We start from the raw sequence: 15,287 nt of genomic DNA, 5'->3' as shown, positions 1-15,287 counted from the left end.
ACACATTCCTTCTGCTTCTGTTGTTTTATTATTATAGAAAGAAATGTCTTTTCAATTCTAGTTATGGTTGCAAAGGACTACCACTCTTTTCCCTATATTATATACTGTAGACTTTCTAAATACAGATGGCTATCTATATAGAAAACATTCATTCCTTCAATCATATTTATTGAGGGCTTACTGTGTGCACAGCACTGTACTAAGTGCTTGGGAAGTACAAGTTGGCAACATATAGAGACGGTCCCTGCCCAACAATGGGCTCACAGTCTAGACAGGGGAGACAGACAACAAAACAAAACATATTAACAAAATAAATAGAATAGTAAATATGTACAAGTAAAATAGAGTTATAAATCTGTACAAACATATATACAAGTGCTGTGGGGAGGGGAAGGAGGTAGGGTGGGGGGGATGGGGAGGGGGAGAAGAAGGAAGGGGCTTAGTCTGGGAAGGCCTCCTGGAGGAGGTGAGCTCTCAGTAGGGATTTGAAGGGACGAAGAGAGCTAGCTTGGCGGATGGGCAGAGGGAGGGCATTCCAGGCCAGGGGGAGGATGTGGGACAGGGGTCGATGGCGGGACAGGCGAGAACGAGGCACAGTGAGGAGGTTAGCGGCAGAGGAGGGAAGGGTGCGGGCTGCGCTGTAGAAGGAAAGAAGGGAGGTGAGGTGGAGGGGGCGAGGTGATGGAGAGCCTTGAAGCCGAGAGTGAGGAGTCTTTGCCTGATGCGTACGTTGATTGGTAGCCACTGAAGATTTTTGAGGAGGGGAGTAACATGCCCAGGGCGTTTCTGCACAAAGATGATCTGGGTAGCAGCATGAAGTATAGACTGAAGTGGGGAGAGACAGGAGGATGGGAGATCAGAGGAGGCTGATGCAGTAATCCAGTTGGGATAGGATGAGAGATTGAACCAGCAGGGTAGCGGTCTGGATGGAGAGGAAAGGGCAGATCTTGGCGATGTTGTGGAGGCGAGACTGGCAGGTTTTGGTGACGGATTGGATGTGAGGGGTGAATGAGAGAGAAGAGTCAAGGATGACATCAAGGTTGCGGGCTTGTGAGATGGGAAGGATGGCAGTGTCGTCTACAGTGATGGGAAAGTCAGGGAGAGGACAGGGTTTGGGAGGGCCTTCCCAGACTGAGTGCCCTCCTTCCTCTCCCCTTCCTCCCCCTCCCCATCCCCCCCCACCCTACCTCCTTCGCCTCCCCACAGCACTTGTATATGTCTGTACAGATTTATTACTCTATTTTACTTGTACATATTTACTATTCTATTTATTTTATTTTGTTCATATGTGTTGTTTTGTTGTCTGTCTCCCCCTTCTAGACTGTGAGCCTGCTATTGGGTAGGGACCGCCTCCATATGTTACCAACTTGTACTTCCCAAGTGCTTAGTACAGTGCTCTGCACACAGTAAGCACTCAAAAAATATGATTGAATGAATGAATGAATAAGGAGTTCAGTCTTGGACATATTGAGTTTTAGATGGCGGGCAGACATCCAGATGGAGATGTCTAGAAGGCAGGAGGAGTCACGAGCCTGAAGGGAGGGAGAGAGAGAAGGGGCAGAGATGTAGATTTGGGTGTCATCAGCGTGGAGATGATAGTTGAAGCCGTGGGAGCGAATGAGGTCACTAAGGGTGTTAGTGTAGATAGAGAATAGAAGGGGACCAAAAACTGACTCTTGAGGAACCCCTACAATAAGGGGATGGGAGGGGGAGGAGGAGCCCGCAAAGGAGACTGAGAATGAATGGCCGGAGAGATAAGAGGAGAACCAGGAGAGGATAGATAAATCGAGACAGATGGATAGATAGATTGATAGATGATAATAAAAGCTCAGTTCTCGAGGACACCAAGTTCATCCAGCCTATATAACCTTAGTTCTTTTTTTCTGTCAAAGATTCTGAAACTTACTTTAGGATGATAGAAAGTCTATTAACTGCCATAGACCTGTGACAAAAAACTACTAGATGTTGATGTATCCGGATTTTGACTCTCTTCATTAAAATTCCCTGAATTTGTTGTTTCACTACAAATACTGTACAATGACAGAAGGGCTGAGATTTAAATTTTAGTACACTGAAGAAATATCATACTAAGTACAATCGCATTAGTGGAAGGTGACCATTTCAAAGATGTCCATGTAAAAGTGACCCCTTTCATTCAAATATCTTAACTGATCCATGAAAATTAACTGTGGGACTACGAAGAATTTTCAAGAGTTGAAGCTATTTAAGAACTATAAAATGAACAGTGATTTCAATAGGAAATATGGTTTCTAAATGAAAAAATACTAGTACCTCAAGGCTCTGAAACCAAGATAAAGTTGACTTTCAGGGAAAAAAATCATAATTATGCTTCAGAAGAGAAAAACCATTCACTTCTCCATTCGACTTTCTCTAACTCTTGTGCTTCTATCCCCTGTCTCTAAGTCATCCTTCTGTTTATATTTTGTCTCCTTTTTATCCATCTAACGGATATCCCCACATACATATTTTTTGCATGTTTGCAGTTGAGTGGGATGCATCCAGAAGGAGAGACACTAACATAGGCGGGAACCAAGGCAGATAAACTGAATGTTAGAGTCAAAAGACAAAGAATCAGGTTAATAGAAAGGAGTTCAGAAAGAGACAAATATTCATAAACACAATGGCAGGACAGAAAGCTAACAAAATGGTTCTGTCTTCTTCCTTCAGCCCTGAAGCTCTCTTTTGTGGAGTGCTCACTCTGTACCTCTTACCTGCTCCTCCTACCTGCCCCAACATGTCCCAAAGTTTGCTTTTGGGAGGGAGGGGAAGAAATTACTCCCTTCATTTTTGGATCATACCCCCAACTCTCCCCACCACGGCATTTCCTCTGGCACGAAGCCAGAGGAGAACAGAAGGTCTCAGCTACCAGGAGATAATTCCCAGGGAAGCTGTTCACAATTTCAAAACAATATTGTGTTACTGAGACCTAAAATAACGTCCCAAGAAAAAAAAAGTTATTGGTTTTAGGACAATCGGTTATTGTTCTATTGAAGTTACAAAAATGATTCACAGCCTTCTTGTGTGTAGAGATAAATCAAACTCCTGTTCACACTTTTAAAGTAACTGAACAATGAACACAAAAGTAAGGACTGTGAGAGGCCATAGAGGAAAAACTCCAATCACTGCGATTGGTATTGTCAAGTTCAAAGGGATCCTCTCTAAGAGTATCATAGCGGTTGGGTTTAACCATTAGTGACACTCACATGGTGTTACAGAAAGAAATGGGGATTAAGACTGTAAACCCCACGTGGGACAACCTGATCACCTTGTAAACCCCCCCACCCCAGCGCTTAGAACAGTGCTTTGCACATAGCGCTTAACAAATAACATTTAAAAAAGAAACACAGGGCTGACTTGGAGGATCTGGGTTCTACTTTCAGCTCTGGCACTTGACCCCTCTGTACTTTGGTTTATTCATCTGTGTAACAAGAATGATGATGATGACGACGATGATGATGATGATAATACTGGGATGTTGTGGGAGAAATAATAATTTAAATTCTATCAGGGTGTTTTGATAATAAAAGTGCTCAACAAAATCCTTAACCACATCAAATGCCTAAAAGACAAAGAGGTAATGAAGCATGTCGCAATTTTAGGATTCAATTCCCCCTCAAATGAATACGGAAAGGGATTCATTGACTCCTGCAAAAATACATAAATGGCCTTTTGACATGCCCAAAACCAAAATGTAACACTTATTTTGGGAAAGAACATATGGAACGATTAAGACACAACTTTTTTGTCTCCTTTCCTTTCAATTCCCGGGGTTTTTAATAGTTATGTCTACACATTTAAGGTCCTCTTTAACTATGATGGCCAACTCATGCTTATTCAAGGATGAGTTTTCCAATTATGGACAGCCCAGTCCCCTGGCCCACGCTGAGCCATTTCACAGCTCGTTATCAAGTCCTCAGTGGATTAGGAGAGAGACAGAATTTACAGGTCTGAATTTTGCATCCATCCACTGGACTAAATTGTTTGTAATCTTTTCTGAACTACTTTAGAAAAAGAGCTCTTTGGGGCTGTTAAATTACTTTTCCTACACAGTAACTGCAGGGCTTTGGACTGTGGAGAAGAGGTTTTGAAGTAATTTACAGACATGCTTACAGATGTTTACAGCTCAGCTGGTTGTTTACAGAGAAATCCAAATAAATGCTCGGAGGGAGTATCTAACTTGCTTGTTGGGAGGTTCTGTATCCCATGTGAGCCCTGCTGCCCCCTCCCCTGGTAAGGGAAGCACACTCTTTGCTCTGCCTCTTTTGTGCTCTACTCTCCCAAGTGTTTGGTGCAGTGCTCAGTGAATACCACTGATTGAGGCAAAGTCCAGCTGCCCTCTTCTCTGACATCCTGTTTGCCTCATCTGTTCCTGTCTCCACTGCACAGTAATCGCACAGACAATTATCCTCCCCAACTTCAAAGCCTTACTGAATGTGCATCTCCTCCACAAGAACTTCCCTGACTAAGCCTTTACTTCCTCTTCTCCCATTCCCTTCTGAGTCACCCTTGCATTTGGCTTTGCTCCCTTTATTCACCCCTTCCTCAACCCCACAGTACTTATGTATTCATCTGTAATTAATTTTAATTATAATATCTGTCTTCTGTCTCCCCCCTGTAGGCTACATGCTTGTTGGGGGCAGGGAACATGTCTATCAACTCTGTTACATTGTTATACTGAACTCTTCCAAGTGTTTTGTCAGTGCTCTTAACCGCTTAGTACAGTGCTCTGCACATAGTAAGCACTCAAATAAGATTGATGATGCTCTGCACACAGTAAGTGCTCAATAAATACGATTGATTGATTGATTGACCAAGACCCTCAGCTCTGCTTGTACAACACAAGGAATCTGAAGGCTATCTGTGATCTACTGCCCATATTTTAAGGGCAGTTTGAGGGACAACTTCCCGAAGGCACACTTAAAAACATCTCTTTTCATTCACTGGAGAAGCGAGTTACAGCAGCATTGATTCAAGTTCAGCAAAAATCCTGTTTCTCCACCCACAATGTGCTGTTTACACATTGAGGTTTATAACCACTCTTTGAGAGGAATTTCCTTCTCTTTTATTCCCACTGTCATTTGACTGAAAAGAAAACAGAACACATTCAGCAGAGGGCCCTCATCCCTAAACGTAAGAGTCTCTTGAAATGTTACAGATCATGTCCTTCCTCCCGCCGCCAAACTCAGGTCAAAAGAGAATATTGTTTCAGTTGATAAATGAGAGCAGGAAACTGAAAAACTGCAGGTAGATCAACATATCAAAGAGCATTGGGTGGGGGTAGGAAGGGGAACTCCAGACTGAGTATCCCAGTCAAGGTTATGCCTTGCTACCCAAACAAGCTACCAAGCGATTATTAACAATTGTGGTATTTGTTAAGTGCTTACTATGTGCCAGCATTGTACTAAACCCTGCGGTGGATACATGCAAATAGGGTTGGGACACAGTTCCTGTCCCATGTGAGGCTCACAGTCTCGATACCCATTTTACAGATGAGATTATTGGAGCACAGAGAAGTCAAGTGACTTGCCCAAGGTCACACAGCAGACAAATGACAAAGCGGGGATTAGAACCCATGACTTTCTGACTCCTAGGCCTAAGTTCTAGGCACTACGCCAAGCTGCTTCTCTAGCTGAGCACCAACTGTGTAGAACACTGCACTAACAGCTCAGAAAAGTTCAACAGAATTGTTGCAGGGTGCCCAATTCATTTCTACTAGTGACTGAGCAGTTGCATAAAGAAACTTGAAATTCAAATCAATTTATTTTGCTATTTTCTAGCGGTTTGGTAAACAACCTGGTGTTGGCAAAGGCCGAGAGCATTGGCTAGAACAGGGTGCACGGAATTCATGTGGTTCTCAATCATCCACGTTATCTTACCTTAGCCTCTATTCCCATTACCAGAAGAAATGGATATCCTACAGTTCCAACAAAATGCCCTTAAAACATCACTGACAATCATTTCTGGTCACTTCTATTTTCTTTAAAAATTAAAACCATAAAATCCGAGCCTAAATTTATGGAGAGCCGCTAATAGCAAGTCATTTTGCTACACATCCAAGAAACCTATCTTGTACAAATGTGATAGTATCTGTGGGAAACAATTGCCAGAGCCTTGAACCTCTGTGAAAAGCAGCTCTGACTTCAAAAACACACTTCCCTCAGCCCATAAAATGGTATTTTAGGTAATTATAATTCTTTAGAAGAAGTGCATTGATATCATTCCTGAGGCTAAACTGATTGTTTCAATGATATTGCATGTATTTATTGCAATCCTTCATTAACTCATTTTTTAAAAAAAGGGTTGATCTACCTGAAAATCTTCCCCCCCGGCATACTAACTTCCAAAGGTGGCATTAGATTAAAAAGGAATCTGAAGTAATAGAAATTTATCAGGTCAAATCATTTCCTCAAATTCTGTTTTGGTAATCCGTATCACATTTTCAACTCCTCCAACTCCAAATTCATCATCAGCTATACTCAAGGTAACTTTTCTTTTTGTTCGTCTATTGTAATTTTTTTCCATAACCATCAAAAGGATCCCTTGTTGACACAGAAGCTGTGTTTAAAAAGGGTATTTTATTTATCATCTCACTAAATTCCTCAATAATTACTTGCCATTCTTAAAGCGGAGAAATAATAATAAAAACTCTTAGACATTTGAGAATTACACAAGGCGACAGGATGAAATAAACAATACCATCCAGTCAAGCAATCCTCAGAAAAAAATGAACTGATAAAATGTGTCAGGGGCAATAACAAAGTTAGGTGTAAAATCATGAACAATAAGAAAAGCACCTCGCTGATGCAGTAATAGCTTACGAGCTATAGAAATGACAAATGAAAAAGCTGAACATAACCCAGAAAAGCATTACTTTGCTTTAGGTGCAATATATAGACTAATGAAAGAAATCTAGAACACATACTTCCTCTCTTAGAGAAGCCTATCCAAAAGGCCAACTATCCAATACCTCAACCGAGAAGCAGGGTAACCAAGGTCAAACACAAAGTGCAGTGGGCCAAATTCATTCTTTTCAAGCAACAGCACAGGCACTAGGTTAAACTATCTGTAAGAAAGCAAACTTTCCCCAAAACAGACTTGAAAGACCAGGGTTCCCAGGAAGAGTCGCACTTCAAGTTGAATGCTTCGGATTTTTCTAAAAACCACACAACATCTGTGCCGTGTGATCTTTCACGCCCCGACACAAGGGTGAAGATAGATGATTCCTATAATGTGACGCGCATTACTGTACGATAATATACAACAGTGCTGCAAGTTTACTGGGGATGATGATGCCATAACTATCTGGTACCTTCCTTTAACAATAGCTGGTGACTCTTCCATGACCTTGTTCCACAGCTGGCGGTGAATCTGCTTCATGAAAGAGCATGAAATAAGTGCAGCCTACAGCTACTCAAACCCGAGGTGGGAGCCTCCAGATCTGTAAATCGTGATGACAGGTGACTTTTCAGAAAGGCTGGAACCACTCACCTTCTGTCCGGCTGGTGCTGCAAATGGCCAATTTCTTGTGGGCATTCTTGTAACATAGGTTGGAGCTCTTCTTGAGGGGAAGGAGTTAGTGTGGCCGTAGACTGGTGACTATAGGACACGGCCGCCGGGGAGGAGGCTGCTCCTCGCACTGGTGGAGTAGGTCCCCGTTCATCTTCTTCCTCTTCTTCCAGCTCGTCTTGCTGTAAATACATCCTAGCTGGAGGCACTGGCCCTGGGACTTCTTGGTCGTAGCTAGAAGAGAGGATTTCACAGCGGCTTACAGTTCGCAGAGGACTCATTCTAAATGTGTCATCAAAGACCCGGGATCGAGTTCACCCAGGGATGACGTCAGGACAAAATTCCAGCGCATCAAACAGCAGGGAAACATCTGCCTAGCAGCCAAAATGGTAAAGCGATCCACCCATTTAAAATTCGGGCAATAATAATAATAATAATAATAATGATGGTATTTGTTAAGGGCTTACTATGTGGGAAGCACTGTCCTAAGCACTGGGGGGGGGGGGATACAAGGTGATCAGGTTGTCCCACGTGGGGCTCACAGTCTTAATCCCCATTTTACAGATGAGGTAACTGAGGCACATAGAAGTGGCTTGTCCAAGGTCACATAGCTGACAAGTGGCTGAGGCAGGATTCGAACCCATGACCGCCGACTCCCAAGCCCGCACTCTTTCCACTGAGCCACGCTGCTTCTCCAATACTACGGTATCGTACCGACTGTCGCAGCAGGAACACAGCCAACGGGAACAAGAGACTGTGACGTGCGCTGCTTAAACCGCCAACGCCATAATAATTTTCTCAGTGCAGGTTCTCGATCCTGAAGTCTTAGGAGCTGGCCAGAGGCTCATCCAATACTTACAATGGGAGGCCCTGCCATCAAACGGTGCTTGGCACATAGTAAGTGCTTAAGAAATACCATTATTACAATTATTACTATTATTATCAGTCTTTTCAGCCTGCTAGTCATTGGTTAGCCTTGGGGCGTTTGTAAAGATAGGAGAACATGAAATCCCACCGGAAAAACTTTCTTAAAGTCCTGCTTGACCACAGATGGCTGCCTGGCAAACTTCTACAGTGGTGAAAGAGCAACGAGACTTCCTTTCTTCCCGTCCTCCACCAGCATTAATGACATTCCATCACGGAGGCTTGGCTACCAATCGGCAGATGTGGTTCTCTTACCTTTCGTCGACAGAAAGGCTGAAATCTTCACTGTTGCTGTGTGGAGGAGGATGTGCTGGAGGAGGTGGCAGCAGATCTGCCCAGTTCATACCACCTTGTTTAGGTAACTTGGGGGTTCGGGCTCCTTTTTTGTGCCCTTGGCTCCCTTGAAAGGAAAGACAAAAGGACCCATTGTATCTGTGGCCTTGATTCTGCCATTCGGAGATAAATTATTCCGTGTAAACAGTTCATTATTGATTTGCGAAATGAAGTAATCAGATGATTCTCCCCATTTAACCAGAAATATTTACAAGCCGAGCAAAGCCACAGCATTCCTAGCTTAAATTGCTAGTACCCCTAAAAAGCTTTGAAACATTAAATGAATCTTCAAGGAATATCATTAAGAATGATCCTCCTATGGCAGTTAATTGCATTATGAATTATCATCTAAAACAAATGAGCTGTAGACACACTTTCTGGAGTGCCTATCTATTATTTAATTGCTGGGACCTAAAACACAATATGATACAGATATGATCTATTAAAGTTTCACTGTTGCATTAAGGTCCTGAATATACATAATTTGTACTTGTCCACTGAAATGTTTTAGGCAGAATGAAATTACTACTTTTAGTCAGAATGGCAGGTGCAGACGAAAATAATTGCTGGAAGAACTAATATAACTACCAACAAAAGAAAGAGAAAAATGATAAAGTAGGGAGCAAATGTTCTCAGCCACCGCTCCTAGAAAATTATGGCTTACGGCGGAATGACGTTGCTTTAACAAATCTTAGCAGGTCTGAAAGACCAATTACTCAGGTACTGCACTATTCTGACTTTAAATCTGATATAAGGCAAAATCAAAACTAGCGGTACATTTTCCATGTGTTTATTTTTAATATACTTTTGGACCACAGTGTTCCTCACTTTCTATTAATATCAGTTAACGTATATTTCAAGTTCAAATGCAGTTAAGCTTGGAGATAACCCTTCGGTCCATCCTTTACCTTTCATGCAAGTCAAAAAATAAATATTTATTGAACCGTAGTGAGCGTTTGAAAGAGTCCAATAGCATTAGTAGACAAGATTGTGTTCCCTAAGAACCTTACACCCTAGTAGATGAGGCAGACACAACAAAGTATCACTGAAAGGAGGGAAAGGACTGCACATAAAGGCAAGATGGAGGAGGAACAAGATAAGGGACAGGATAAGCACCCAAATGTTCATGTAGGGAGAAAGTGCAGAAGTGGCTGTTGAGCGGCTATACCGTGGGGAGATTTAAAATTAAATAGGGAGGTTCTCCTGCAGATGTCATTTCAAAAGGGTTTTGAAGACGGGAGGAGCAGTGTGGCTTGGTAATAATTATAATAATTAATAATAACAATGGTATTTGTTAAGCACTTGCACTGTTCTAAGCGCTGGGGTAGGTACAAGGTAATCAGGTTGTCCCACATGGGGCTCAGTCTTAATCCCCGTTATTCATTCATTCAATCGTATTTATTGAGCGCTTACTGTGCGCACTGTACTAAGCGCTTGGGAAGTACAAGTCGGCAACATATAGAGACGGTCCCTACCCAACAACGGGCTCACAGTCTAGAATACAGACGAAGTAACCGAGGCACAGAGAAGTTAAGTAACTTGCCTAAAGTCACACAGCTGACAGGCGGCGGAGCCAGGACTAGAACCTGTGACCTCTGAGTCCCAGGCCTGTGGTCTTTCCGCTAAGCCACGCTGCTTGGTGGATAGAGCACAGGCCTGGGTGTCAGAAGGACCTGGGTTTTAATCCCAGCTATGACACTGATCTGCTATATGACCTTAGTTTCTCTGTGCCTCAGTTGCTTCATCTGTCAATTGGGGAGTAAGACTGTGAGCCCCACGTGGGACAACCTGCTTACCCTGTATCTACCCCAGTGCTTATCAGTGCTAGGCACATAGTAAGCGCTTAATACCATCATTATTATTATGATTGTTGGAAATTGAATGAAAAACTCATTTTCAACCCAAACAAGCGTAGATTACTATGGTCTAGGAAGATAACACTTTTCTCAGCAAGAGTGAAGGTGATGGTGGGGCTCTGTGGAGGTGGAATCCTAGTAGAATTAATTTCATAAGCAACTCAGCAGTGTAGTAAAGAAAGCAGTATGGTGGATGCCTCTTTAGTTTATCTCCAAAGAAACTTTTCTATAAGAAGTTGATGGCCTTGGCTTTACTGGCTAAAATTTCTTCTTTTCATCTGAAAGAATACATTTTCTCCCTTTACCCGACAGTTTGCTTATTTTGATATCTACTTATGAGTACCTGATTTAGCTTTGACTGAGTTCTTCATTTCAGGCAGAAGGTCGAAGAATTGGAAAAGCAGAAGGGCAGTAATGAAACTGGTTTTAACAGCCACTGTTCCTGACAACAGCTTAATTTCCTAATGTGGTCCAAATTTACGAATAATTCTATAGTCACTTCACTGAATCAGAATCTAAATAACGGCTTTAGAGTTACCATTGCCAAGAAGTCACTTATTTATAAAGATATACATAAATTTGGTTGCATAAACATTTTAATGAGGGAAAAGAACACAATCGGTACATCACCCTCTGAATAGAAATAAATAATTCTATTCTTTCAATAAATATTTGGATCCAGGGTTCAAAATGTACCCTTGCTGAAAACCTTGCATTTTCAGTTTAAATATATTTAGTCCCCTGGATAAAGTGTTACATTTAAGACTTTGGGAGCCAGGATAGTTATTTAGTTTGTAGTAAATCTGTGTATAAAATTGAGAGCCCAGAGTCCAAGAGATCAAAGATCTCTAATGCTGTATAATAACCTTTTGTCAGGCTCTAATTAAAATGCTTTTTCCTTTCATTAAAAAAAAAAGCAACCAAATTTAATTAGATGTCTGGAGAAGTGAGTAGATCAATTAATCCTTAATTCAGACAGTTGGAAAATGCCAACATTTGGAAAAAATCAGTATATACTTGTACTCACCAGATGTACTACTGCCTCGATCTGAACTGTTGTAGGATCCCCCGGTATTCTGGTCATAGGCTTGGTTGTAAGGAATAGTTGGGGGAACAGGGTCATTTACTCTGTAATCTATAGGTGTAACAATACAAGTAGCATTATTTTCTCCTCTTATGAACCGTATCTTTTAGTTACAAAATAACTATCAATTATTCTTAATGAATTTCCCTTTATAATAATTAAGCTTTTCAGGATCAAAAATGCAGTGGTTTGAAACAAAACAGATAGTGATTAAATGTCTAGACCATAAATAACAGACATCTCGATGGCCAATGGGTTTTAATTTTCATTGCTTACATCTTTTCCCCTTTAATTAAGAACATCTCCTGAGTCTGTGTTCTTGTTTTAGTAGACTAAATTCATTTTGGTTGTCTTAAAAATCACCCACACTCTGAAATATAACAGTTTCTCTGGTGCTGACAATAAATATGAACCATTTTTTTCTGTTCAAGGATGTGCGCGATTTATGCAAGGCCAGGAAGAGACAGTGTTCCTTTACTTTTGTTATGAGACAAAACAAAACTCATAATTCACTGACTTAAAGACGACCGAGTCAGCACCAAGACATTAGAAAACTCATCAAAGTGCTACTTTTGATTACAAAAGACAAAACAAACTGGCCAAAGAGAAGATTCTGTTCCGGAAAAAAACAAGAAATCCATGATCAGGATACCAAGGCTCATGCAGCCATATAAAGGAGTTAAGAAAGCAGTCCCCATCTGCTGCAGAGACACTTCTAATGTAAGCATGGAAAAAAAAAAAAAAGGCAAATGATTAATTCAACACGGGAATGTATTCAGCAATAATCTGTCAGTCTAGTTGCATTCCAGAGTCTGTGTTGTAGTCTTGCATACCACGTCTGTTTACATAGAGCATAAACAATAAATCAGTGCACTGAAGTATGTGTATATGTGACTGTCAGTGGACAATGCTTTAAAGTGGGGGGACGGGGAGGTCTTTCCAAAGCTGAAAGTAAAACGGTATGTTTCGGAGGCATATAGAGAAACAGCGTGGCTCAGTGGAAAGAGCACGGGCTTTGGGGTCATGGGTTCAAATCCCAGCTCCGCCAATTGTCAGCTATGTGACTTTGGGCAAGTCACTTAACTTCTCTGTGCCTCAGTTACCTCATCTGTAAAATGGGGATTAAGACTGTGAGCCCGCCGTGGGACAACCTGATCACCTTGCAACCTCCCCAGCGCTTAGAACAGTGCTTTGCACATAGTAAGCACTTAATAGATGCCATCATCATTATTATTATTATATAATTCCAGCAGCAGAAGTGCACCAAATTTGAAAGATGCTCTGCTTCTTTGGGCCTACGAGAACCATCCTAAGCTGAAAACACCATATGCGCATTTATAAAAGGAAAGAAAACGCTTTAAAGAAGTGAAATCTGGTATATACAGGCAATATAGCGCTCAGAACATTGAAAGTTTGGCTCTCTGTTGAGATATCCTGAGGACTTGGCTACATTTTTGCTCTCAAGAGGAGTAATAAAAGAATTCACACTTCTATAACAGGATTTGTCCCTTTGCTGTACCCCTTTGCCAAAAATTATGATGATCTATTTAGAAGATTTAAATTTAGAAGCGACCCTCTTCCTTGGGTTGAAACTTGGCAAATCAGGAGACGAAACCTGGTAGCTTGAAGGAGCTGCCAGTTATCAAATAACCTATTTCTTCTACCTCACACACATCACATTAGAGAAACAACTCCTTCAAGCCTAAGAGGCGTACTTGGCCGGTTCAAACTTTTCACACTCAACTCGATTTATCTTTAGCTTCGGCCTCCGCAGATTTCAGTCAGCTCAACAAAGGAAATTTAAGTTTCTGAACTGGATACTGCAGCAGGCTCGACGAATACATGATACACCAAAACGAGCTAGATCAATCCATTTCTTTCTCCAGTTCATATGTTTAATTAACTTATTTTTCTAATATCATGTCTAAATGCCATTAGTTTACATGAACATCGAGAGGTAATTATCTTCTGTTCCAGGGTGGAAAAATCGGGATAGTTATTTGAAACTTGAGCTGCAATACAATAAAGGCTGCCATGCATCTGCCTTATGAATAAAAGATTTTCCGTCCTAACCAATCCCTCACCTACTATTAAATTTAAATTAATCTCAAAGCCATATGAAAATATTTTTATTTAATTCTCCTTCCCCTACAGCTGCTTATTTGTTATAATAAATTCAATCTTCAAAGGCTATTGTAGTGCTAATTAACACTTTGACACAACTAATGGGGAATTTTTAAACCCATGAAATGAGAAAACCCCGCAATCCTAGAGGTCTGGAATTGGAGGCTAGCAGGTTTAGGCCCCGGATGATAAAAGATTAAGGTGCAAGCTTGCAGGAAGAAACAGGCCTGTGGGGGGGAAGGGGAAACGCTTTACCTTTGTTTAATTTGTTTTGCTCCATAATGTTATACTGAATGGGTGCCACCTCCTGTTTTGGTTGACTAGGGGGCTTCCAGTGTTTCTCATTCGCCTCCCCGCTGCCATTGTTCATGTTATTGCTGATGTTTGACTGGATGAGCTGAGTGGTGGCATAGGGAGTGGGCTGTCCTGACGGATTGACAAATCGTCCATCCTTCAGATTTGGGCTATTGAAGGTTTTCATCTCGTTCATTTTGTTGCTCAGGTCCACGTCCCCATAAACCGATGATTCTGGAAGCATCAGGTTTGTTTGCTTGTTTTCCAGCTGATTGTTATAATTCGCTATACAATCAGCTAACCACAGGGAAAAGAAAAGAAAAATGGTCATTCTGCTCGATTAATGCCCCTTAACCACGCCCTTCCCCTTTGTAAATGGCTTCCTGAGTGCTATAACGCCTGGGTCTGGGAAGCAGAAATGGGCATATTCACTTGCCAGGAGTAACCGCCAGGCCAAGGGGATAAGGAAAAGCAGAGAAGGATTCTAGGGGAACTTAATCACTCTACGCTTCTTCTGGATATTAAACATCAGTGTCAAGAGTATAGATAGCACCTAATTTGAATTTCTATTGGAAACAATCAATTTTAACTAGATTGAAATCCTAAATATGGGGACTTGAAAAAATCGGTTGGGTTTTGGATGGTGATGATAATCACGTAAAAACCAAAATTACTCAAAACAGAATAACCTGCAATTTCTAGTCATAAAGAAACTTAGAATTTGATTTTGTACTTGATACTTATATGAGCTGGCATTGATAACGATAAGCAATGCTTTCTTATCACTCTCGCGGCAATGGTTTGCATGTTTTGTCACCTAGGACAACATTAAGCAAATTCATTTTTATGCATATCAAATGCCCACTAAATTCATGATGTTGACTTCATGTACCCATAATGAATCACATTACGTATCCATAATAAATAACAATTCAAAGCCAAACAATTGATCGTGGCCAAGGGAAATAGGTCAAATGGAGTCCGGAAGCAGGTCCAGAGAAAAGGTCCAAGACTTGGCTGCTTTGCCAGCATTTCTCTTGGCACCTCAATGCTCACATCAGAGGCATAATTAAATTGTACAGCCACTTAAATAGAAGAGCTGTGGCTACTGCTATAAACCAGAAGGTCCAAAATTCACTGGCCAG

At 41.4% G+C, this 15,287-nt stretch overlaps 1 protein-coding gene across 3 annotated transcripts in view; it reads right to left on the bottom strand.

Annotated features, from left to right (window-relative positions):
- Positions 1-15,287, bottom strand: part of ROBO1 (roundabout guidance receptor 1) — an 829,371-nt gene that overhangs the window by 14,983 nt on the left and 799,101 nt on the right. For all 3 annotated transcript variants that reach the window (XM_038766034.1, XM_038766033.1, XM_038766036.1), the window contains 4 exons: positions 14,104-14,439; positions 11,668-11,775; positions 8,707-8,851; positions 7,510-7,761 (listed from right to left, as the gene is read on the bottom strand). In XM_038766034.1, the coding sequence (XP_038621962.1) occupies positions 7,510-7,761; positions 8,707-8,851; positions 11,668-11,775; positions 14,104-14,439 (841 nt within the window). The remainder of the gene's footprint in view (positions 1-7,509; positions 7,762-8,706; positions 8,852-11,667; positions 11,776-14,103; positions 14,440-15,287) is intronic.

Source organism: Tachyglossus aculeatus, chromosome 24, assembly GCF_015852505.1.
Source record: "Tachyglossus aculeatus isolate mTacAcu1 chromosome 24, mTacAcu1.pri, whole genome shotgun sequence".
NCBI lineage: Eukaryota > Metazoa > Chordata > Mammalia > Monotremata > Tachyglossidae > Tachyglossus > Tachyglossus aculeatus.
Note: the sequence above shows the minus strand (reverse complement) of the source record. Positions and strands in the feature narration are given on the sequence as shown.